At 42.9% G+C, this 26,725-nt stretch overlaps 1 protein-coding gene across 7 annotated transcripts; it reads left to right on the top strand.

Annotated features, from left to right (window-relative positions):
* Positions 1-175: 175 nt before the first annotated feature.
* On the top strand, positions 176-26,220 carry ZDHHC1 (zinc finger DHHC-type containing 1). Of its 7 annotated transcripts, XM_061593806.1 has the most exons (13): positions 3,583-3,764; positions 8,440-8,492; positions 9,633-9,731; positions 10,758-10,976; positions 11,507-11,682; positions 12,550-12,651; positions 14,195-14,319; positions 14,680-14,838; positions 15,734-15,846; positions 18,557-18,642; positions 19,897-19,990; positions 20,127-20,241; positions 21,384-26,220. In XM_061593806.1, the coding sequence occupies exons 4-13, from the start codon at positions 10,758-10,760 to the stop codon at positions 21,917-21,919; spliced, it is 1,725 nt and encodes a 574-aa protein (XP_061449790.1). In that variant the 5' UTR covers positions 3,583-3,764; positions 8,440-8,492; positions 9,633-9,731; the 3' UTR covers positions 21,920-26,220. The 7 variants fall into 7 exon arrangements, with proteins under 7 accessions (XP_061449794.1, XP_061449792.1, XP_061449795.1 ...); XM_061593810.1 differs by lacking the exons at positions 3,583-3,764; positions 8,440-8,492 and adding an exon at positions 176-354; XM_061593808.1 differs by lacking the exons at positions 3,583-3,764; positions 8,440-8,492 and adding an exon at positions 363-460.
* Positions 26,221-26,725: the final 505 nt, after the last annotated feature.

Genomic DNA, 26,725 nt, shown 5'->3' with positions numbered 1-26,725 from the left:
TTTTCAAGGAAAACATTCCATATTTCTGTGTGAAGATTTCAACTTGTACATGTGGCTTCTTATGACTGCTTGACAGGGTGTGGCCTTGCACAGCTTCCAAGTCGTAGGCCAAAAAGGGAGTGGCTGCCCACTTGTTTTTAAATATTTTGCACATTAGATTTCTTCCAGTGTTTTGGATTTGCTCCAGTAGTTCTGTTCAGAGATTTCTTAATGTTTGCTGGCCAGGCAGTTTCCACCAGTGCTGCTGGGTGAGAGACAGAGAGAAAGAGAATGGAGTCAAGTATTGCCTAAGTGAGAGAGATGCAGACATGCAAGAGGGAAGGTTTTCTTCATTGGGGTCTTTGCTGGTTGCAGGTACGCACGCTTGCAGGTTTAACAGAGTGTCCTGGTCTTCAGACAGAAACGAGGCCCCTCTGCATAACATTTCTGATGCAGCAATGGAAACTTTTAAGTAATTTAAGTAAGTACAATCTTCAGAATAAATTGTTTGAGGTAAAATGGAGCTTTAAAAGCCACTTTCATTGCCTAGGGAAATGGCTATTTTTTTAAAAAAAAAATGTTTTAAATTCAGCGTGCCTATAAATGCTAAATTACTGGACTCCTTTGCCCAATATGCTGTACAAAACAGAAATGCATGTTGTGTGCTGTCCCCATCTCAAATAAGTACTCAGTTTTACGTGCATGTGGATAATGCTCATATTTCCACCCTTGCCAGTTTGTAAGAACAGAGGTGCCAGAGTCTCCTCAAAAGCCAAGAGATGGGGAGGCTCCCCTATCTCATTTTCTGTGGCCTCTGTCACCTCCTGAAATGGCTCTATTATTCTGTTCCATCAGACTTCCTTCCTTCCTGTTTGCTTCCTCCTCATTTTTCCAGGCTATTTAAAGAGTTTCCCTTTTTTCCATGTCATTTGAGAACAAGTGGAGCGGTCATTAATTTATTTCATAAATATAAACAAACTGATGTTTTAAAACTCCTTTAATTTCAGGTGTTTGTGGGGGGGGTGTAGTTGTAGGGAGTGCAAGACATTCTTCATATGTTCAGAGGCACTGTGTATCTTGCGCATTACAAAAATATACCACCAGGTCTGTTTCAAAGGACGCCTGCTATTCCTCCCAAACCTGCAAGTGAAACTGGAAAGAATGAAAACAAACAAAAAACAGGAGTGATTAAGAAGAGAAGCTGTCACTTTAAGGACATAAGAGCCTGCTGGATCAGGCCAATGACCCATCTAGTCCACCATCCTGTTCTCACAGTTGCCAACCAGATCCCTATGGACAGCCCGCAAGCAGGACCTGCCTGAGTGTAACATTTTCCCCACTTGTGATTCCTAGCAACTGGTTGTGGGAGGTATACTGCCTCCAACAGTGGAGGCAGAACATAACCATTGTGGCCAGTAGCCATTGATAGCTTTATCCTCTATAAATTTGATTAATCCTCTTTTAAAGCTGTCCAAGTTGGTGGCAATCGCTCCATCTTGTGGGAACAAATTCCATAGTAACTACATGCTGCGTGAAGTGTTTTCTTTTGCCAGCCCTGACTCTCCCAACATTCAGATTAATTGGATGTCCCCTAGTTCTCGCGTTATGACAGAGGGAGAAAAACACTTATCCACTTCCATTTTGGACTGGAATGGTTATGTACGGGAGGTGTTAGGACAGGTGATTTTTGCCATCACTGGCTGAATGCGCCTTTTGTTTGAGGTTGGGGAGTTGGTGCCCTCTGTATTTAAAATGAGATTTAGAGTGGGATTGTGAGAAAGTGGGGGGATCTTGTTTTGAAGTGTCTGGTGTGATAATGGGGATTGTACTGCCTTCAAGGCGATTCCGACTTATGGCGACCCTATGAATAAGGTTTTCATGAGGCTGAGATGCAGTGACTGGCCCACGGTCACCCAGTGAGCTGCATGACTATGTGGGGATTCAAACCCTGGTCTCCCAGGTCGTGGTCCAGCACCTTAACCACTATGCCACACTGGCTCTTATAATGGGGATTAGGGTTGGAGAAATTCTAGTCAGTTCACATTTAAAGCAGAATCTATCAATTTTGCACTTTCTGAAACAATATGAGAACCAACACACAGCCATCGTTCAAAATCCCCACTTATCCAAATGTTGTGATGCAGTCCTCCAACCAAACAATGTTTATAAAAATGAATACAGCTTGGGTCCAGGCTATCTGCAGGGCCATATCTTCTCATATGAGCCTGTTTGAGCTCTAAGATCTTCAGGGGAGGCCCTTCTCTTGGTCCTGCCACCCTCACAGATACCTCTGGTGGGAACACGGGAAAAAGTCTTCCCTGGTGGCTGCCCCAAGGCTCTGGGACTTCCTTCTTAGGAAATACCTAATGGAATATCTGATGGAACGCCTCTCCCGCTATGAACCTACCCGTGCACTTCGTTCGACATCTAAGGCCCTCCTCTGAGTACCGAGTCATCGAGAAGCTCGGAGGGTAATGACAAGATCCAGGGCCTTTTCTGTGGTGGCCCCCGAATTGTGGAACAGTCTCCCCGAGGAGGTACGCCTGGCGCCTACGTTGTTATCCTTTCGGCGCCAGGCTAAAACCTTCCTATTCTCCCAGGCATTTTAAATGCATTTTAAATACATTTTAAATATATTTAATATATTTTTATGTATTTCAATGTGTTAATTGCTTTAGTTGTTTCTAATATTGTTTAGTGCATCTGTATTTTATATCGAGTGATTTTACTGATTTATTGTATTATTGTACTATTGTATGTTGTACACCGCCCAGGGAGCCATTGGTTATGGGCGGTTTATAAATGAAACTAACTAAATAAATAAATAAATAAATTCTTAGGGAGGTTAGACTGGCTCCCTCCTTACTGCCCTGCTGCTGGTGGGTGAAAACTTTTCTATTCTGACAGGAACTAGGGCTTTTAATAGTGTGCTGTTCTACTTATCTTTATATTTGTTTTTTTTTAATGGATATGTTTTAAATGGTTTAAATTCTATAAATAGTTTAATTACATTTTAACAATAAATTTTCTGATGTTTTTTTCTGTATTTGTTTTAATTTTTGTAAGCCACCTTGAGTCTGATTTTGGGAGAAAGGGATATGAATTAATAATACAATCATATATTGAGGGAAAGTGTGCACAAAATGCATATAAAGGAAAAGTGCATAAAATGAATATATTCATGAAACTAGCATGCAAATATGCACTATATTAGGAAAAATTGCTTTCATAATTGTGTGCATGAATCAAAACTGCATACAAAAATGTTTTTTTTAGAAATTCGCACTAAAATGCCGAAGATTTTTCATGAGGATTTTTTTTTAAAAAAATCACGAATTGCTGCAGAAATGCGAAGAACTGGATTTAAGATTGGGAAAATGAGAAACTGAAGAGAACCGAAATTGACAAATATGGTATAATTCGAGGATGTTAGGGCTGCGGATGGGATGGCAGGAACAAGCTCACAGGGCTTGCCTCTGTTTTTGAGGCGAGAGCTGCAGTACTCGCTGCCTGCCGAGAGGAGGTGGACTATACTGGGCATAGCCGAGGTAACGGAACGCGCCGTAGAAAGGAGGGAGGGGGCGGGGCTTGGAAGGATGGGAGGAGTCCGGCCGCTGCCCTTGCTGTCGCCATGGAGACGGGACCCGCGGCCTGACCCGAGCCGAGGAGCCTTTGGTCCAGCAGGGCCCGCCCTGAGGAAGAGGGCCCCTCAGCGCCCTCCCGTTCCCGGGCATGAGGCGGGTGCGTGGCCGCCCGGAACCACCACTGCGTTGGGGGGGGGGAAGGTAATAAGAAAGGACTCGGAGCCCCCGCTCCCTCTTCGGTTGGTTGGTTGGTTGGGATTAGGAACCCATTGGGAAGTGGTCTTTGGTGGCAGTGGGATTATGGACCTGGTGTACGCGTGGCTTTCTATAAATCTCTACGGAAGTGCTTTTTGAGGCGGGGGATGCTGTGCAATTATTTGGGTCTGGGCTGAGTAGAGCGGGGCTCTCTCTGGTTGCAGCGTTTAAATCCATTTTAATTTTTTTTTTTAAAAAAACCTGCTTTTAACTAGTGCTGGAATTATGATAGGTGTCCTACAGAAGCGATTGGCAAGCGCAATCCTATACAGTACAAGTCTGCTCGGAAGTAAGCAGGCACTTAACCTGTGCACACTTTCCTAGGAGTGAGTCCTATTGATTTGGACACAGTACGATTTACGCCCCCCCAAAACACACACACACACATACTTGTGGCACTTTGAAGACTTAACAAATTTAATGTGGGCATAAGCTTTCCTGGTCTACAGTCCACTTCATCAGATGCATGAAGTGTTATCCTGAGTTATAGGTATGATTGATTCAGGTATACTCTATGGGGTTAGTAGTTACACATAGTGTACTTCCAGATGATGTATTTGTTGAGCATTCAGCCAGATTTGTTTGCAGGGAGACTAGAAGACGTTGGCTATTTAATGAGCATTCGTTCTGATTTGTTTCCAGGGATGTTAGATGAAGTTGTGGCACAGCGTTACACTGTTTAGTGTGTTTTCTCATTACTTTCCTTATTGCAAAAAATCCAATCTTTTGGGGAAGCAGGTTTGTTGGCAACACAACAATAACAAACAGTGAACTTTATAACTTGAGTTTGCTGCTGTGTGATTGAATACCACCTGAAAATATTGACAGGCTGGAAGTGTCAGTTGTTGGGTGGGTGGCATTGGAAATGGTGAGTTCAGAATAAAACAGATGTAGAAAAGTACAGTAATAATTACGTTAACAATGACTATTCACACAAAAAATGTTGAAAATACAAGCATCACAGCCTAAGTAAGCCAAATACAGTGATTTTTTTTTTAAACTGCCTTTGTTACTTTTGAGTAAACATCCATAGACTTGGGCTGCAATGCAGATGGACTTGGAATGAGCCCTGCTGGTCTCTAGGCAACTTACTTCCAAATAAATGCATGCTCTGCATTGCCTTGGACGTAGTGGGGAATCACAGAATTTGGTGGTATCTTACTTGTGGGTGAATATGCTTAGGAATGTGCTGCAAGTCAAATGAAGAATACCTGGAGTGTTGGGTGATTATCTTTCTTGGCTTCATTTCATTTGCTAAGAGTCAGATTGGCAAACACCATTCCTTGTCTTTACGTTATCTCTCCAAACTTTTCTCCACTTCCCAGGGTCTCCCTCACAGTCAATTTCCTTACTACCTAAGTGAAGTAAAACATTAATTTATTTCAGCCACACCCAAATGACTCTCCCATGGCTGGGTTCTCTCTTGAGGGTTTAAATAACTTATAAAGCAAACAAATCCAAAATTGTTTCTTATTTAATTAATGCTATGATTAGGTGTTCTGTAGTACAACTGTCTCTGTCCAGGTAGCTTGTCATCTGTGTTAATACAGTGACAGAAGATTTGGGGACATGACAAGTGAATCATGGGGTCGTAGAAAGATGGAGTAGGGAACAGGTTGATTGATTGGGGACATCTCCTTTCATTCTGACTTAGGGGAGGAAAGTGCCTTTTCTTCATGACATTCTTGTAGCATAGGTTGAATGAAGACTCCGGGAATGTTAACATGTAATTATAAGTCAGAGAGCCAGTCTGGTGTAGTGGTTAAGGTGTTGGACTATGACCTGGGAGGCCAGGGTTCAAATCCCCACACAGCCACAAAGCTCACTGGGTGACCTTGTGCCAGTCACTGCCTCTCAGCCTCAGAGGAAGGCAGTGGTAAACCCCCTCTGAATGCTGCTTACCATGAAAACCCTATTCACAGGGTCGCCATAAATTGGAATCGACTTGAAGGCAGTCCATTTCCATTTTCAATTACAAGTCAGGGTTCTGGCTTTTTGTGGTTTAGCATAAATGAGCAGTGTGTTAGCACACACTACCCAATAGCGCCCACTTTACTTCTTTCCTGGTGTAAGTGGCATCAACAAACCGGGGAACGTTGGTTTCCTGGTTACGGCTGAACCAAAGATCATGGCTTATTATTGCTCCTTAACTACCTGTGATCTCTAGCCATCTGTAAGCCTTTGTTTGTTGTTGGCCTTACAGATCATGGCTTGCTAGAGAGCAAAAACCCACAATCCATAGTTTGGACAGAATGAGAAGCCAAGGCTTCCGGGTGTGGTTATCTTGCGCACATTGTGGAAGGGGCAAAGTGGGAGTGATTGGGCAGAGTGCACCAGTATGCTGCTTTTTCATGCTAAACTATATGTCAGAAACTGATGTCCTCATTTGCCACCTAAAAAAAAGGACTTCAGGTAGAAAGACTGGGAAAGATATTTCCCTGAAACTTTGTCTCTCAGAATAAGCATTACGCCACATCAGGGCTGGGAAACCTCTGGCTCTCATCAGCCTCAGCCAACCTGGCCAATAGTTGGGAATGATGGGAGTTGCAGTCCAATAATATCTGGGGGGCCACAGGTTCCCCAGCCCTGAGCTGGATGGGCCAGTGATCTGATTCAGTATAAGGCAGTTTCACTTGTTCATGCACCCCCTTAGCAGTTTCACATTCATGCACCCCCCAGCAACCAACTAACCTTCAATCCTATGCATGCTTAGTGAGTAAATCTCATTTAACTCAGTGGGATCCTCTTTTGAGTAAACATGTCTGGGATTGGGCAACACAGAAGTTAAAAAATTACGGACAATAGGGAGACCTGTCTCTTAAAACAAACAAACAGAAAAGAATCCTAGGACATCCAGTGGAATTAACTGGATGGGGTTTAGGACAGACCAAAGGAAATACTTCTTCACAGAGTACCTGAAAAACTCACAGACGTAATTGCCACAAAATGTTACGTTTGTGTTAAAAAAATTTTTTTTAAGTTAAAATAGGCCATCAGTTTGTTAGCCATCACACCTAAGGTGGAATGTCTGTTCAGAAGCAATAAACCTCTGATTACCAGGTGCTGAGGACAAACTGGCGGATGTCCCCATCTTGCCCTACCTGTGAGTACTCTGTGAGTACCCAGGGCATCTAGCTGGGTAGCAATAATTTCAGAATGGTAGAGTCTGTCTATCCCATTTGTATGCTGCTCTTTCAAGGAGTTTAGATCCACACCATATATTTTAAACATTCTTATACCACTTTAACAGTCATGGCTTCCCCCAAAGAATCTTGGGAATGTTAGTTTAAGGGTCTCCTAACAACTCTTAGGGGGAAGCCATGACAATTGAAGTGGTGCAAGAGTGCTTTAAATGTATAGTGTGGATGTGACCCTAGTCATTTTTGTTAATGGACATTAAGAGGCAAAAGCCTGGTGTTTAATTGAGCATAATGGACATTGCTGGACTGCATAGCGTGCTGAGATCTGGAATAAAAACTTTCCATTACTTGTGTTTTCCTTCCACAGACTGGCTTTTCCTATTTGAGGCTTTTGGACAGTTGTGATTTATAATTTCTCCTTACTAGTAAACTCTGAATGGCCCTAGATATATCACACCCTTTTATAATGCATGGACAGCTGTTTCTCTAGAACAGTGGTTCTCAATCTTTTTTGGTTCACGGCGCACTGTAAAACATATAAATATTTTCTGGCGCACTTCATGTACAAAATTAAAAATATATTAATATATTTTAAACTATGAATAAAAATAACTTAATAATAGTATACTTTCATAATATTCGCGGCACACCTAGCCACCTCTTGCGGTGCACCGGCACACCGTTTGAGAATCACTGCTCTAGAAGGTGCCTCCATTTCCAAGTATCTCTTGGCTTGGCACATAAATCGTTGTTTCAAAGTTTGTTTGAGAGGGGATGCTGAAGAGCAAACCAATTAATGATTACTATAGAGCTCTTTTTTAATGGAGAATTTTAATTTAAGAGCAAGGTGTTAGTTATAGGCAAGACCTTTTTACCGAATGAGCAAAAGAAACAGTTGTTCAGGGCCTGCTGCGTGAACATGCATAATGTGGTCAAGGGCAAAAATTGGAGGAGCATGTATCCTTGATTTCATTAATTTAAAAATAAAGGTGTTCTTATATCTCAGGTTCAGACTGAAAGATGTAAGTAGTAGCCTATCCATAAAGTAATCTGTTTGGACCTATAAGCACAGTTTTCTTCTTTCCCGACAATGAAAATTTTGCCATCTCAGCCATCTTTTTTTTTCTTTCAGTGAAGGCTTGAATATCTCCTTTAAATAAGAGAGAGAGAAATTTGATCTCTGGATTCTGTTCCAGTTACGAAATTCCATGTTAGATGACAACAGTCTATAAACAATGGTGTGATAGGCGCTGTGTAACCCCTCAAGTGCAATGCAGGACTTTGCTAGGTACAAGAACTTCTGTTAAGTGCTGTCTAGCAGAGCTATGGGCTTTATATATTATTATTTCGTTACTCCATTGGTGCAAGAGTGTTCTACTGTGATTCATAATAATAATGTAGTATCTTTACAGCATTTCCTCCTAATCCTTACAACAATCCTGTAAAACATGCTAATATTGTTGTCCCTGTTTTCCAATGAGGATCTGAAAGAATAGTGGCTTCCCTAAAGTCACCTAGTGAGTCCATGATTGAGGTGAGATTTTCGCTCAGGACATTCAGCCAATAGCTCATGTACTTAACCATCATACTGCATAAGCTGTCATTAGTTGTCACTAGAGACTCTGCCTCTGTCAAAGGTTATATCAATCCTTGACTTGGAAATTTGGGATGTTTTGTACTTAGGTACTGTGAACTTGAGTATGTACTGCATATGTAGTACCTCCTTATAAGGATAGTGTCTAAGAGGCCTGGCAATACACCAGGGTATTGTTGCATGAATCATAGAGAAGGAAGCGACATCAAACTGTCCAGCTGTAAGCCCATCCCGCAAACTCCTTCCTTCGGTGCTGCAACATGATTAACACGAATGAGACCTGATGTTGTTTGATACTTGTCTTCTTTTATTCTGTGATGCCTGTGTATGTTTCAGTATACAAAACAATAAAACATGGTTTTAAAAAAAAGTAATTAATTCAGTCCTCCCCTGCTACATGGAATCAACTGCTACAGCATCCCTCATTTTGGGGTGGGGGGTGGGCATCCAGACTCTGCTTTTTTAAAAAAAACTCTAATGAAAGGGATGTTACCACTTTCCAAGGCAAGTCTACTCTCCTGTTGAACAGCTCACATCATCATGAAGTTCTTCCAAATGTTTAGTCAAAACCTCCGTTCTTATAATTTGAACTCCTTGGTTTGGGTCCTACTCTGCCACAGAAAACAACTATACAATGTCTATTGTGCACAAGTGCTATATTAGCCCAGTCTTTGCTTATAGATAGGGTTTACTATGTAATACTAAAAGAAAATCATAAACTCTCTCCTCTTGCAGAGGTGTCTGTTGTGTCTCAATTTGACTGGCCAAAGCAGGCAATGGACAGCTTGCCTCTTTTAGCTTTTAGAGTTCAGACAGTTTCATCTATTGGAGAGTAAAGCAGCCGTCCCTTAGCAGGAATGGATGGCCTACAACAGGCTTTTCCATCACACCCGTCTTCAGCAAAATGGGTCAAAATGAAACCAGCAAATGGTACAAAATTGCTTTCAAGAACAGTGTAACTTAAAAGGTAAAACAGTGTTTCTCTATTGAAGGCTGCAGCACTTAAGCCTGTAATGTTTTTTTAAATGTTTTTAATATGATTTAATTCTTCTGATTTGCTTTCACTTGCTTTATTTATAGAGAAAAAGGCTGTGGGCCTTATGAGAACATTTTAAGAGCTACATGATCAGATTAAGAAGGCCTGCACTGTGAAATTGTGGCCACCATCTTGAGGCTGGGGTAAGGAAAGCTTCCATTGACTTGTGTCTTCCATGGCTTTGAGTTATTCCAGGTCTAAATGTTATACTCGCCTTGTCATGTTTGGAGTTTGCTTGTATGTCAAGAGTGTTGATTCTTCTGCTTTTCACCTAGGAATCGCCTTAAGAATTTCAGTATGGTTTGGTGTGCTGTCCTACTTAACATGAGTCAGTGTAATGTCTGCAATAAGTCTGTGCAGCAATCAGAGTAGCTGATCTTGTGGAGACAGTCCAGCCCTCTTCTTTATGGTTGCCTCTCAAAGATCTGGCATAAATAGAGAAAATCATTAGAGTAGCCATATTAGTTAAGGGTGGACCCTTTGGAAGGAGAAAGCAAAACTTTGCTTCAGTACTATTTTTGCCTGCTGGGGTACACATACCATCACATTCAGCTATGGGGGTTGGGATGCGATGCATTACACAAGACTCTTCTAAAGCACTGATCTTTAACCTTGGGTTCCCAGATGTTGTTGGACTACCATCTTCCTTGGCCGTTGGCTAAGCTGGCTGGGGTTGAAGAATAGTGGGCTAGAACAACAATGCACATGGCAATATTACACCTAATTTCCCATATTGGTGCCTAACAACATGGTAAATGTAACACTTAGACCTAGCCTAAGCGAGCCTCCAAATAGTAAAAGGCAGGCTGTAGACCAGCTTATTGGGTGGTCTTTTTCTAAAGAAAAATCTGCTTTGCATGTAAAAGGTCCCAGATTCAATTCCTGGCATCTCTTAGGTAGGGCTGGAAGAGACCTTGGTCTAAAATCCTGAAGAGGTACCAGTCAGTGTAGACAATATGGAGCTAGATGAAGCAATGGCCTGACTCAGTATAAGGCAACTTCCTATGTTCCTGAGTACTGGCATTTTTTGCATTGCTACCTCTGTGGTGTTTAGAGAGGCCTTTTCTGCACAGAAAGTTTGGACTGAGAGAGGTTTTTCGCTGTTAAATTTGTCTTCTGGGGCTCTTTCAAAAAAGCATCTTCTCAGTTTTCTTTTCTGCTTGTGGTAGATGAACATCTGCAATAAACCACCTAATAAGACAGCACCAGAGAAGAGCGATGAAGCCGCTTTTGAGGCCCAGTCCCAGCATGCCCGGAGAAATGGCTGGAGCTGGCCTCCACATCCATTCCAGTTCGTTGCCTGGCTGCTCTTCCTCTTCTTTGCACTGGTTGGCTTTGGCATCCTTGTGCCGCTCTTGCCTACTCACTGGGTTCCTGCTGGGTATATAGTATCCTTACAGGTTGATGTTTGTGTTGCAAACACAGCTGTCATGAATCACTGGTGAGGTTATTTAAAAATGGTAGAAAACTCTTAAATCATTGAGTGTTCCTGTCATACAGACTATACCCTTACTTTACTCCAATTTGTAGGATTGTCGTATTTGGCTAATATCTTGTGCTTTCCTAAAGAATAAATGCAATATTCTTTCCAATAATGGCTCACCTCCTTTTGTTGAGAGAGTGCTGGTTGTTGATACCTGGACTCCTGGGCTGGGGGGAAGGGCGGGATCTAAATTTAAATAAATAAATAAATATAAATACCTCTGTCCACATCTTTTAGTTTTACTTTTCCTGTGCCTTTGTGAATGAATGAATGAATGAATAATTTGAATCCTTAGACCCGCTTGGTGGCAAAAGGGATGGACCTTTTTCTTAACTGAGGAGATTTTAAACTGAAGTTTTTGTCCACTTCAGTGGGATCTTGAAAAGAAGAAGTCAGTATATTTGTAGAGACACCCCTTAACTATGCCCACCTCAGTGCCCTGGAGTGTTTTTTCTCTGCCATCTAGTAGTTCATCTTGCAGCCATTTCTATTGACCCAGCTGATGAAGGTGTGCGAGAAAAGAATTACCAGGGGCCACTCAGCACATTCAATCGAAGCCAGCATGCTCATGTCATTGAAAACCGCCACTGTCACATCTGTGATGTCGATGTGTAAGTAAGAGTTAGTCCTGCTTTTCCTTATCTTTCCTGTGCATTTGTTTCATTGAATCCTCCCTCAGGCAGCAATCATTCTTGGAAATATCAGATGAAACATGCAAGGACCATAATACTTGTGGAATGACATCTTGATTTAACTTCCTTTCACCTTCAGCAGTCAGAAAACTGGGGATTCACTGAGCATGAAGCTGTACCCTGTGGACATGTTGACTAAATAGCCATCTGTGGTCTATGAAGCAATCCAATCTTTTGTGTTCCAGTTTTTCCCCAGTACAAGTAAATGAAAAAAAATAACTGCCATGGCAGTGATTTTTCATGTTGATAGGGTTCTGTGTTTCTGCTGCTGCTTAATTTCCCTGGAAGCCAGTGGCACCACTACATTGGTGGCAGGAGGTTACTGACAGTGCAGCAGCCACTGACACTGCTGTGTTTGTGCTAACTTGAGGGGTTATGTAGGGGTTTTGGTTATTAATCTGTGTCTCAGTATTTCCATTGTTGCCTCAAGAAAGAGGCTAGAATGATCTTACTCAGATGTGCTGGCAGGAGGCATAGACGTCAATAGTAGCTAAGAGGACGGTGATGGTCTTGTGCTGCTCCCATGCATTTAAGTGGGACTTTGATTGTTGCCAAATATATGAATGGACTCAATTAGTCTGAGAGAAAGAAGGAGGAAAGGGAAGAGAGGGTGTGGAATTGGTCCTTAGGACACCTGGCTCTACTCATCTTCTCCTTTTCTTTGTGTTCTAGGCATCTAGGGTAGCATCCCAAACTGGGGCAGGAGGGAGCAACTCCAGACTGTAGTTAGCTCTGTTCTGCTGAGGTTTATCCATTCTAACCTGAACCTTCCTTTCTTATTGTTAGGAGCTCCAGATCGAAGCACTGTGGGACCTGCAACAAGTGTGTGTGTGGATTTGATCATCACTGCATGTGGCTCAACAACTGTGTGGGAGAGAGGAACTATTGGTATGGGCTGCACTGCATTAACCCACACTAGCAAAGCTACTGCAAGACAATTGAATCATCCATGGACCTTGTTTTACAATGTGCTTCAGCCCCTACAGTCCAAATACCCAATTTCCCCCCTTTTTAAAATGGCAGCATACTATATTTAGATAAGAGAATGCACTTAAGATCCCAGTCAAAATTGTATACATATTTATTCAAGTAGCCCTTAAAAAGGAGCATAGATTAGAACTTCCAGAACCAAATATTTGGAACTCCTGGTCCAAATGCTTATCTTGAACCCTAACTCAGACAGCTGGACATACGGCTGCCTCTCTTGCTCTGTTCCCTCTACCTAGTGAAGGCTAAGTTTTATTGTTGTTGTTGTTGTTATTATTGTTATTATTTTAGTAGCACTGAAGTAGGGTATGCCTCTTGTGACTGACCTTTTTGGTATGTATGCCACAAATCAGACTTAAAATATGAGAGGCTACCATTCTAATGTGTGCTGCAGTACATGTGAACTACTAAGGGGTTGGGGGCAAAAAAAACCCAACTTCACTTATACGCTAATGTGGTTTGAGCAGACGGTGATTGACCGGGCAAGAGGTCTTTGGGTCATGGTGGATAGCTCGGTGAAAACGCTGGCATAGTGCGCAGCAGCTGTGAGAAATGTGAATTCCATGTTGGGGATCATTAAGAAAGGGATTGAAAATTAAGACTGCCAGTATCATAATGCTGTTGTACAAATCCATGGTGTGACCACTCTTGGAATATTGTGTATAGTTCTGAGTGTGGCATCTGAAAAAAGGATATTGTAGAGCTGGAAAAGGGGCAGAAAAGGGCAACCAAAATGATCAAGAGGCTGAAGCAACTCCTCTCTGTGGAATGGCTACAACATTTGGGGCTTTTTAGATTAGAAAAATGGTAGGTAAGTGGGGGACATGATAGAGGTGTATAAAATTATACATGGTATAATTCTATACTAGAATCCAGGATCATCCAGTGAAGCTGGATGTTGGACTATTCAACGCAAAGTAGTTCTTCACACATTGCAGTTAATCCATGGAATTCACTTTCACAAGAAGTAGTGATGGCCGTCAAGTTGGACGGCTTCAAAAGAGGTTAGACAAATTCATGGGGGATAAGGCTGTCAATGATAGCTATATATTACCTCTAATTTCAGAGGCAGCATACCTCTGAGTATCAGTTGCTGTGGAATATGAACAGGAGACTCCTATTGAGCTCTCAGCCTGCTTGCAGACTTCCCATAGGCATCTGGTTTGCCACTGTGTGAACAGAATACTGGACTAAATGGGGCTTTGGTCTGGTCCAGCAAGGCTCTTTTCATTTCTTGTGAGGTAGTTCTTCCTCTCTTCTATTGAGCCGCATCAACAGTGTAGTGCTGGAGTCAGTCAGGAGTGTGGGCCTTCCTTCATCCTTAGCTATGGGCCCTCCAACTCCTAACAACATGTGCCACAGATTCCCACTGCTGATATGAATGCACCATGGGTAAAACTATGGGTAAAAGAAAGGTGCTGAGAGATCTTCTACTATTTGGCAGGCTCTTTCTGAATAGCGTGATATCTGCCATCCTGGGCCTTCTCCTAACCCTGCTCATCGCTTTCTACGTTTTTGTGGAGTTCTTCCTTAACCCCATGACGTTACGCACCAACCAGCACTTTGAAGGTACTAACCTGCGCTCTGCATGAGGAGCTGTCGCATTGTGGGCAAGATTTCCCCTTTGTCCGTCTGCGCCCTCTCAGTCAGGGTACACCTCTGCTGATAAGTATTGTGACAATTGTATGCTGTTATAGTAGTCTAAGCTCAAGAGGGGCTCGATGCAGTTCCTTAATAGTTAACTTCTAAAAAGATATGTCCAAGCTCGAAGCTTCCTGGAAGTTGCTCCCTTTGACCTGAGCACCTGCTTGGGTTTACTCAAACACAAAGTTATTCTGCATATGCTTAGATCCACTTTTTTCTTCTTCAGATGTTCCACCACTTGAGACTTGGCTTAAACTAGCTTATTTGTGTATTTCCATTTTCTAGGCTTGAAGAACCAAACAGATGTGTGGTTTGTCTTTCTTCCTGCTGCTCCCATTGAGACTCACGCACCTGCCATTTTGGCTTTGACTGGTGTTCTTATTCTCCTGGGGCTGCTGACTCTGTTCCTGTTGGGCCACCTGCTGGTCTTCCACATTTACCTCAGTAGGTATCACCTTGTCATGTTGTACTGCGATTCAAGTTCATTGGACTCCCCTCTCTCCACACACACACTGTGTAAGAAGCAACTGGAAATGTTTCCTCTTGTCTGAAATTTCTGGCTGAGCATCATAGCTCTTGCTTCCCCTCTTCCTTTCCACTCCTTAGAATGTATGTAAATAATAATAATTATTATTCAAAGCACTTCATAAATGTGAACTTGTTGACATCTTTACAATAACCCTATAAGGTAGATGAGCATTCATGTCTCAATATTGCAGATTGTGGGGGTGCTCTGAGAGTAAGTGGCCTACCCAGGGCTACGTAGTGATCCTGTGGCAGAGGTGACATTTGAACTGGGACTTCCTGAGTCATAGCTCAGTTTCATGGCTATGATACACCAGCTTTTCACCCCCTTGACACTGCCGGCCATATAGGAATTAGGAGGGTGTAATATAGAGTCTTTCTACACAATCACTTTCATATACAAAAAAATGTTTTGCTGAGCATTCATTGCTCAGACCCCAATATCTCCCTTTGATCATTGTTCTTTGGCAGAGAAACTGCATTTTTTGAGCAGCCAGCATACATGTTTGTCTTTTAACCAGTGGCTGTTCTGTCGACTTGGAGTATTTTGTGTGCAGTTTTTACTTGAGCACTTCTGCCTTTTGATTTAACGATACAGATATCTTATGTAGGGAGAGAGTTAGGGCTATAGCCATTTAAATTTTACTCAGAGTAGTTAGTCATGTTTATTCATTTTACTGGGTCTACTCAGTGGGACTAGCATTGGCTACAACCGTCACAGTTAATAATTTTGAGCTTTTCCACCTTTATTCAGTGTCTGAGCAGGAACCTCTTCTATTGTTTCATGTAATTATTCTCCATTCCTTCTCCTTAGTGTGGCATCGAATGACCACCTACGAATACATTGTGCAGCAGCGTCCCCCACAGGAGATGAAGGATCCTGACAAGCAGCTAGAATCCTGCCCTCCTCAAGTGAGGCCCATTCAGGTAAGGTAGGGAAGGTTAACAAGTGGCCTGTTGGCCGGATTTGGCCCAACGAGCCACGCAAAGTGATTTGCCAGCTTCTACAGCTTTACCTTCCAGTCTCAGCGTTGTGGTTCCCAGTTCTGAACCCTGAGTGCCCTTTCTGCTAGAGATGAGGAGTAAAAGGCAGCGCGTTGTGAGAGAGTGAGGGTTACCTATAGAGGGGATGTCTTTAAAATACTCCCATAAAAGGGCTTTCAGTTGATCAGCAGCCTTGTAGGAATATAGCAAGCTAAGCACAAGGCAATTGTGTCTTCCCTTCTTCTTTACCCTATTGCTTATTACTGCTTCACTCTGCTTTGGCCCAGCAGTTCATTTTCATAAGGTGAAAATGAATGAAATACCTATGCTTGGTAGGTAGAGCGCACATATCCATATTTGAGAAATGATCAAATGGTTCTTTGTTTACCATCCGATCATTTCTCAAATATGAATAGTTATACTTGAATGCCTCTTCATTTGCAGGTGACGTGTCATATATATTGTAAAAAAAAAAGTAAAGGTGTCCCCGCACTTATAGTGCGAGTCGTTTCCGACTCTTAGGGTGACGTCTTGCGACGTTTACTTGGCAGACCGTATATATGGGGTGGGATTGCCAGTTCCTTCCCTGGCCTTTCTTTACCCCCCCAGCATATGCCGGGTACTCATTTTACCGACCACGGATGGATGGAAGGCTGAGTGGACCTTGACCCCTTTTACCGGAGATTTGACTTCCTCCTTCCGTTGGAATCGAACTCTGGCCGTGAGCAGAGCTTCGGCTGCGTTACTGCCGCTTACCGCTCTGCGCCACGGAGGGTACAATATATATTGTACCTGCCTTAATACTGGATTTCTGTCATCACTGACATTAAAAAAAAGTACAGAACTGTTAGTTACCTTATTAGAATATATAAAAGATAGTAATATATATATTACTGGACTAGAAATGTTATGCATTTATTAACAGTAGCCAGTGTAATATTAGTCACAGATGAAAAAATATAAATACAGTTGTTGACTGTAAAATCACTGAGATATTTTATGGGAAATGATTCATAAATAGAATCAAATAAATGTGAGATATGACAAACTTTCTGTTTTTATTTTTCAGTTGCTGCGTAGAAATATTAAAATGATTATATTTATTAAATATATAAATAATATTATTAATTTTAAAAAATAAACAAAAAATACACCCAAACAGTTATTCATATATTGTAGATAGAAAAAAACTCCTTTAATTAAGTTCATCTGGTAGAGAGCATTGATATTGTCTAGTTACTTACTGTAGGGTTACCATGCTTTAGGGAGAAATCCAATATGGGGTGGGCCGGCGGAAGGGAGGACAGCATAAGGGGCTGCCACATCCTGTCTCTGTTCAGGAGCTCCAGGGAGGGGAGCATGCTGGCTAAGCGGCAGGGCTTGGCAGAAGGAAACTGAATGCATATTTCATTTTACCAACCTTTTTCCTGGCATAGTGTCTGCCAGGACTGGGGGCTGCAGGATGGAGCCAAACAGGGCCAGGATGCAGCATAAATCCCTCTCCCCTCGGTTCCACTCCACACACCCTTAGAATGCACATTTTTGGGGCTTTGCACCGGCCTCAGCTGGTGCCAGCCAAGCCTTGGCTGCATCCTGGTGGCAATGAAGTTCCCTGGCTGTGCCCAGGTGGGGGATTTTTGCTGGTGCAGCCCAGCTGCACCAACACCCTCCCTCTTCCCCCGGACATATGCAGCATCCTGCTGGCCCTGGCCCTGACATAAACACCATGGTGATTTAATTTTGAGCAAATTATTCTTATAAGAGAAATGTACTAATTACATTTTTTTTTAAAATAATAATTTTTAAAATCTGATTCTATGGATTTTTAAAAAATTGATTCTCATGCAGTCTATGCCAGATCAATCCTTGCTCTGAAATCTGTAGACATTGTTCATCTTGAATATAAAATTAGTTTTACAAGTTAAGAAAGTTGTCCACGTTCTGCAAGTAGACTTTGCACATCTTGGGTGCAGAGTGACCCTCCATAGCCTCTTTGTGCTGCATGATGAGACACAATTTAGCTTGCATAATCTAGTCTAGCTACAAGCTAAATGCCGAAAGTATCAGATTGGAAGGCAAGAGCTGTGCTGGGCTGAGCTGCCAGAGGGAGGTACAAGCCATGATCTGAAAGTAGCATTAGTAGGGAAATAACTTCTTAGTGAAGGGATTTATATTGTTGATCCTCTCAACTAAACACAGCCAGAATTTTCATATATTTTCATTTTCATAAACTATTGCCCCACCCTTTCATTTTTTATCAACTATTATAAAACAACTACAGAAAACTGAACACACACATACCTATGCCTGCAAGTTGTTTTGTTTTTATTAAGGCTGAGGTTTTAAGGCATGGTTGAAGTTGCAATCTGTCCATGTCTACTTGAGAGCAAGCCCCATGGAACACACTCAGACCTACTTCTGGGAAAGTATGTAGAGGATTAGGCTTTTAAAAAGGAATAATGATGTTGAAATCTACAGGTATCTATGCTAAATCATCAAATCTTCCTTCATTGTCCCAGAGTGTGAAGGCAGTTGTATAAACAAGGTTTTGGAGTAATTTTGACTTCTAATAAGGAGAGGGAAAATAACTTGTTAGGATGCGCTGGCTGTTAATTTGCCTCTGTTAGCTTTAAATAACTATTGTACATTTCAGGAGATGCAGTTTTATGGAGGAAGCCTTGGCTATACCAATCCTGATATCCAGGTGGAGGATTCTTCGGGATTAGCATCTGGGAAAGAGTGAGTAAAGCCAATGCTAAGTTGCTTTTCACATATTTGAGCTTATTTAGAAGTTGTCCTAGAGTTACAGCAAATAGTTGCATGAAGTCACTCTGAAGGGAGAGGAAATTAACATGTCTGGTTTCTCCAGGAATCTGGGGCATCATAATACTCAGCATAGACATTTGCATAGTTATAAGTAGAGAGGTTAGCTGCTTATGTGAACGGTAAGATAAGTTTCCCTGTGTATAAATGTTAACAAAGGGACATATGCAGCAAAATTTATCAATGCCTTTCTTCAGATTATGGGAAAGAGGTGAAGTACAATTTGTAATCAAATGCAAAGATTTATCACTGAACACTAAAGTCAGGATCATTCAGACCATGGTATTCTCGATCTCTATGTATGGAGGTGAAAGTAGGACAGTGAAAGAGGATAAGAGAAAAATCAACTCATTTGAAATGTGGTGTTGGAGGAGAGCTTTGCGCATACCATGGACTGCGAAAAAGACCAATAATTGGGTGTTAGAATAAATGAAACCAGAACTATCACTAGAAGCTAAAATGATGAAACTGAGGTTATCATACTTTGGACACATAATGAGAAGACATGATTCATTAGAAAAGACCATAACGCTGAGACAAACAGAAGGGAGTAGAAAAAGAGGAAGACCAAACAAGAGATGGATTGATTCCATAAAGGAAGCCACAAACCTGAACTTAGAAGATCTGAACAGGGTGGTTCATAACAGATGCTCTTGGAGGTCACTGATTCATAGGGTCACCATAAGTTGTAATTGAATTGAAGGCATATAACAAGGATTTGTAATATTATGATGAAATATACAGAAAATCTCCAAGTTGCCATTGGATTTTACATACATGCTTATCTACACATAAAGAGGAAAAATATGTTGAAAAGCATCACCTGTTGGTAATTGCATGATGCAACTTTTTATTTTGCTTCTGGTTCTTTTTTATTTTCAGAAGGTTTATTGAACAAATAAAATGAGAAAAACGACAAGGTGTTAAGCTGCAAATAAAATTAGTCAAATTCTTCAGCAAATACAGCAAGAAACGCTCTTTATTTTTGTATTGCTGACATTAAAAACATTTTACTAGAGGCATTTCTTTTTTCTGAAGAAATTCTGACAGTTCACGCTAAACCAGAACTGTAGTAGCAAAGGCTTGATGGACTGACAAAGGGAGCAGTGTTTTTACCTCTAAAAATGGATTGGTATGTGAGAAATCAACATCCCTTCTTCTGTTTTTCAGTGTAATCAAGTTCTGTATCCGCAGCGATGGCTCAGATTCCAAGCTCATCCTCACCCCGGAGCTTCCAGGGGTGCAAGCTGGAGACCAGCCACAGGTGAGAGTGAGAGTGTGGATCTGTTAATGTTTAGATCCCCCAGAGGGCTGACCAAGGGTGAATGCAGCGCTTCTGTAACCATTACAATTGCTATGGATCTCAGTTGGTGTTGGTTTGTCTTGTGGTGTAACTTCAGAAAAAGAAGAGGAAGAAAAGAAGAAAGAAGTTGCGTAAGGTTCCCTCTTCTGTGTTAGAAGAAAGATCGAAGATGCCTGATGACCCATGGTCCTCTCTTCCAGCTTTCCAGCCAGGTGACATGAGAAGGCATAGAAAGTAGAAAGTGTTAGCAGTTAGTTTATGGTGTTAGGAATGAGATATCAAGCCAGGAGATAGAAATTTTCTTAGATTAGTCAATAACCTTTTAGTGAATCGTAATGTTGGGTATGGTGTTATATAGAATATTTTGTAATCTTTTTTAAGCAGTTCTTTTTCTTATTTCATAATGACAAAAATTTTCAATAAAACAGGAAATGTGACTAGAATGGAAAGAGAACCCCTAGATACCCACAATCCCCACTCTCTCAGGCTGGCTAGGTGGCTGTAGAAAGTTCTTTTCTAAGCCAAAGAGCATCCAGGGAGGCTCTTCCTTTTCTCTTCCTGCAGCTTCTAAACATTGGAGCATGCCTTCTCAGCAACAGGAAGCATATAACCTGTATAGTTGCATGTGATCACCAGACGACCAATAAATAGCTTCCAGATGCAACTGAAGAGCTGTCACCTCTCCTTTCTCTAGCTCACTTCTTTTTTTACAGACCAAAGGGTTCACACTCCAAAGGCCATGAAGTTCTGAACTCTGTTACATTTGTCCCCTTAGCCTTTGTGTAGAACAGGGGAGAAGAACAGGATGCAGCCACTGGGCCTGATCCTGAGCTCCCCTTTTCCCCCAGTACAGAAGGGCAAGGTTGCCCACCTATCAATTCCTGTCAATCACCTGAGATTACCATGAAGTCAGGTGACATAACTGACCTTACTGTAAGTGCTGGTCAGCCGATCAGTGCTTGTAGCAAACCCCACTTTGGGCGGGAATCAGCTGCACTGTGAAGTTCTCTATTGAGAATTCTGTAGTGCAGCTGATCCCTGTGGGCCTTGCTGTCACCACCAGTCTGTTGATCAATGCTGATAGCAAGCCTCATTTCCCAAGAAGCAATCAGGAGCACACTTTTAAGGCTTCTGACTGTTCCTTTGTAGCTGTGTCTTTATTTGCCCACAGCTGACATCACATAGGAGGTCAGGTGTGGAGCAGGTGGGCGTAGTTGAGGGGAAATGGCCAGTCGAGCCAAAGTAGGACCCCGCCAAGCCTAATTTGGCCCGTGAACTGGAGGCTCCCTACTGCTGCTGCAGAAGGAGAGAAATACAATTTCCTAACAACCTCTTCCTCCTCTTCTGTTTGCAGAATTGTCCATCACAGCTGCCACCTCCTTGACTTCTTCATCCTCTAGCCTTCGCCTCCCCATTCCAGCTGCCACACCCAAAGTAGTCACACCCACGGGCAGCAACGGTCCGGTCCAGGCTGCAGGTCCTCCAGCTGACTACCATTCTGAGTCAGCAGAGTCCATGGAAGAGATCCCTGTGGCTCAGACGCGTTTGGGGAGCAGTGCTCCAAGTGGCGCTTCCCAGAGCAGTACTCGGCATCTTCCTTTCCCCACTGCTCACTCTAGAGGGGAAGGAGAGAAGCACCAGGCCGCTGGGCACAACCCAAAAGGCAAGAACTGTCAGTCAGCTACAGGGCAGCAGGTGGAAGAGCTGGAACTATCTCCTAAAATCCCAGCTGTCTTTGTCAGCAAAAGTAGTGGGGAGCCACCTGTCACTAAACCCTGGTCTGATGAAACATCATCTGAACCCCCCCACAGAAAATGTTCCAGCAAACGGCCAGTGGATGATCAGGACTGCCGCATATGGAACTCAAGCACCAGTTCAACTGCAGCTTAGACACCTGATGTCCTAAAAGCTGATGGAGAAGAAGGGATGTGTGGGCTGCTCACTCCAAATATATTAATATTCAAGGATTTTATCTTGAGCGATCTGTCTTGCTGTCTGGAGCTGGCTGGTCATGGTTCCTTGTTAACATGCTTTTTTTGGAGTGGGGGGAAGAGGGTTTATTCCATCATCTTCATAGCTCTTGCAGCTAAATTGTTTTGCCTTTGGAGGGCAAGCAAATTGTAGAACCCTCCTGTTCTTCAACAGTCTTCCCTCACCGACATGGCCCAGTGGGTTTGAAGATTTAGGGCTAAGACTTATAGATGCTGGGTTTCTTATTCCAAGCTCTGTTATGGACCCCACAGAAGCAAGCGTATGCCTTTTGCCTAACATGGCGTGTTCCCATGAGGTGCCAAAAAGAACTACGATCCCTTCCACTGTGCAAGGAGGGAGGCAATCGTGGGAACGTTGCTAGTCCTCCAGTAGCATGGATTACATTCTCTCCTGGAAACGGTTCCCTTTTGTTCTGTCTCTCTCTGTCTGAAAGGGAAGATGCACAGGGCTTTCCCTCTTCTGTGATGGCCTTGTGATGCAAGTTCCTTTAAAAAAACAAAAAAAAACTGGCATCACATGGGACACTTGCATCCATTCCCAAGGGCCAGTACCGGTTGGTTCGCTTGAGTAGCTTCCCTTGTACATGCTGTCTTGGTAGCATAAGGCCCATTGCGGGATGATGGTACGTGATGAGACAAGGTCCTTGGACGAGGCTCCTGAGACTGATGTTGGACTCGGGTTGCAGACAAGACAGACTGAGAAAAGGCTTGTGAACTTCCTCGGTGTTTCATTGTTTTCTTTTGGGGAGGGACCATACGATGGAGCACATGCTTTGCTGCTCAGTCGGGGTGGGGAACCTGTGGCCTTCCAGATGTTGTTGGACTTCCAGAAGCCCCAGCCAGCAGGACCACTGGGAGTTGTAGCCCAACAATTTCTGGAGGGGCAGCAGGTTCCCAACTCCTGACCTAGAGGTTGCATCCTTGACATCTGTAGATTCAAAAAGGCTCAGGTAGCAGGTGGTGTGAAAGGCACTCTTCTTAAGACCCTGGAGAGCTGCTGCTAGTCAGAGAAGACAATACTTGGCTAGATGGACAAATGGTATGACCTGGTACAAAGCAGCTTCAGATGTTCATGCAGCAATCAATATCCTGGGGCTGCTTGAACAGCTCTGTTTACAATTAATTTTTATCTGTGCTCTTTGCTAAATATTTTCCTTTCCCACCCCCTTTTGTGCCCTGCCTTTGGTGAGGATGAGCAGCAGTGTTGCCTCTCCAGAGGCCCAGCCTGTCTCAGTGCAACTCTGGTTCAGTCCTCACTGCACCACCACTCAGCTCTTGACATGTATAAGTATTTTGTGGGGTTGCAGCCAACACTTAAATCCATCATCAAATGACACTTTTCAGCTAGCTAAGTACTCTTAACAATCCCCAGATGTTATCAGTAGAGATAAAAATCAGATGTGTCTTCTGAACGGACGGAACCACAACTCAAGTAGCAGAGCTTGGGTTCGATTCCTGGCATTTTAAATGCAATGATCTCAGTACCAGGGCTGGGAAAAACCCTGCTCTGTTTAAGGCCCTGGTGAGCTGCTGCCAGTCAGCATAAAAAGCACAGAGCTAAATGGATTGATGGCCTGTATTGGTATAAGGCACCTTCATATGTTCAACATATTAGAAATGACCCATTATGCAAAACATAACTAAGATGCTTGGAACAGTCGTGGTTCTAGGCATGTTGAAGTCTGCCAGAAGCTAGAAATTAAAGTCCTGTAGCATACTTAGATCATACTTGCTGATCTAGATTAATCTGGAATTCTACCCTGCCATAGGGGGTCCGATCAGGTGTCTTCTAAGGGCATAAGTGAAATGTGGCAGCGGAAGATCTGTAATTGGAATGGATGCCTGTATGTTTTGTCCTCTGAAGCAAATGGCAGCTTTTAATAAGTTATTATGGCTATTAAGGTTTTAATGTGCATTGTTGGATCTTACAAAACCAAACCTCTAGAGGGCAGCATCTGAATAGAAGTGCACCCCTCCCCAGCATCACTTGCCATTTGTCTCCCTGTTTTGAGCTGATTTGCTTGAAGGATTTACCTTGACAGCTGCAGCACTCCCTCTCGCTAATCACCTGGAGGCAGCTGGAAGGTTTTTAAGGATAAAAAGCAGTTCTTTCTGTGCCTGGAACGAAAAACTCATCTGTTATGGCTGCCCGGTCAGATTGTGTATGCTGTGAATTGCTTGGTGTATCTGTTCCTCAAATGTGCGGTGCGCAATCAGGCTTAATAGTCACATCTATAGCCAAGACTAGAGCAGAGATGGTTTTCCATCCACCTTCCCATATGTCATGACTTCTTGTTCTATTCCACCTCCATGTTGCTGCTTCTCTCCCTCTTTTGGTAAAAATTGCTCTAGTTAGAGCAGTGGCCTTCAACCGGTGGACTGATCCCAGCCTGATCTAAGGTGTGTCCCAATAGCAGCACTACCACAATACAAATATATAGCAGAAAATATAAGAAGAAATGGGTCCCCAAACACATGTTTGGGTTATAGGTGGATCCTGTGTGGGGGTAGCACTTACAGTACTGCTGACATTGCTGTAGAGCACCCTTTGTGCATCTTATGCCCTCCAGCTCCTGGGGCTGACGGGAATTGTCATCCAAAACATCTGGAGGATACCAGTTTCACAAAAGCTGCTCTCGGCGACACTGGAGCAGGCTTAGCCATGCAGAACATGTTCTCTCTCCTGCATCAAGGGAGAAAAGAGTTGGCTTGAACCCTTTAAAACATTCTGTGTGGATGAAACCACAGGGGCAAGTGCCACCAAAAAACCAGGTAGAGCATTCTAGGCTGGTTGCCCTCCTGCTGTGTGCCCCTTGCTTGCCCCTGCAGATGGCAGTTGCTCTCAGCAGGCCAGCTGAGTGTCTTGTTTCCTTCCCCCTGCTGTGCTCAGCTGCCAAGAGGAATCCAGCAGCTGCCTCACAAGGTTGCAGGATGCCTGCTGTGTCACTTGTATCAGCTCATTTCCTTTCAGATCTCCCTAGGGTGTCTTCGCCCCCACCCCCCCCAAAAAAAATTGACTCCAGTGACTCACTGGGAATTATATTCCTACTTGGTCTTCTTTGGCTGGAGAGAGTGTTTGCAGAAACTACCTAGCAGCCTCCTGCCTTGCTCGGGATGATCTTGGCAGTTACTCCGGTGGTCTTTCAAGACCCATCTCCCTGCTGTACACACATACACACACTTTGTAGGTTTCCATAGTTAATGGAAACTTCAGCAAGTTGTTTTGTAATCAGCATGTAAGTGTGGAACAGCCTGGGGAACTCCTTTGCATTTTTGGCTTTTTTTTTTTTTTGGCTGAAAGGAAGTGGAAACCTTATTCTGCTCTTATTATCCTTTATCTCATTTCAGGCAGCACCATGAGACTATTAAGTCATGAATAGGATGGCTGTGTGTCCTACTTTACTGAAGACAGGCCTCTGTTTGAAGGGCTGTCAAAAGACGGTCTTATATTTGAAGGGCTGCTCAGTCTAAGTCTGGTTTAAAGACAAAAGAGCCATTAGAAGGCAGGGCAGAGGCCTTGAAGTTGCCCATTCACAATTAGCATCTGGCTGGCAGACTAGGGGCACAAGTCACCTAGTCACAGTCTTTCCCACTATGGTGAGATTTATTTCTATGAATTACAGAAATTGTTTCTACATTTGCAGCAATACATATCTCTTATTATATGCAAATATTATGCAAATCTGTCCTCTTTTTGGGTGTGATGCATTTCCTTTTTTCTGGCGATATGCAAGTTTGTTAACCTAGTCAGTTCACCTATATCCTTCCTTTCCTCCAAGGAACTCAAGGTGGCAATTATGGTTCCCTCCCTCCTCCCCTTGTTATCCTTACAATAACCTTGTAAGGTTAGGCGGAGAGATAGTAACTCTTCCAGGGTGACCCCGTGAGCTTCTAGTCCTGGTCTGAGAGGTGTAACCACTGTACCGTCCTGGTTCTCTCCTGAGCTGAGTGAGAAAAGGACTCCACTTAAAAGGCTTGTTGAAAAAGAAATGTCTTCAGTAGGCACCAAAAAGATAACAGAGATTTAAGGGCCCACAACCCTAAAAGTCTGATTCCTATGTTGTGTATAAAAACCTCCTGATGAAATAAAAGGAACCATTTGTCTGTGAGTGGAAAGGAACACAGTATTCAACTATGGATAGAGAGGAGTGCTGGTTCTATACCACTCCCTCATCATCCATCATGAAGGCAAACCCAACTTCAGGTAATGACTAGGCTTGGCCAAGCGATGTTCTACTGGCTCCTGGTGGTAAGGATGTGTTTTTAACACATGTTGCAAGTTGCATTGTTACTTGAAGTTGCTATGGTTACCAGGTATATATTGCATAAATCTCCGCTAGGTAATACTGCTATGTTGTGTAGCAACTGGTGCTACAGAAGGTGTGCTGTGTAATAATAAGTTCCCTCTGGGCTTTCTGCACAAACTCATTCCTTCCTTGTCAGAATAACCTTCCCTGATCGCGCTACATACAGGATTTATTGGGGTGCCAGAGAGTGCATCTGAGTATGTGCAGTGTGTCCTTCCTTTACCATTGAATAATCACAACCAGTTCTAGAACCAACTCCCTGTGAGCTAGAGAAGAAGAAGCCAGCTGTTGTCATTGCCACCTCTTTACATAGCCTATTTTTACTACTTAAATGATATATTATTTATAATATTCATATTTCATTTATCTTATGCAATTTGCTCTGGGAGCCTGGTTGC

Source organism: Rhineura floridana, chromosome 13, assembly GCF_030035675.1.
Source record: "Rhineura floridana isolate rRhiFlo1 chromosome 13, rRhiFlo1.hap2, whole genome shotgun sequence".
Lineage (NCBI taxonomy): Eukaryota > Metazoa > Chordata > Lepidosauria > Squamata > Rhineuridae > Rhineura > Rhineura floridana.
Note: the sequence above shows the minus strand (reverse complement) of the source record. Positions and strands in the feature narration are given on the sequence as shown.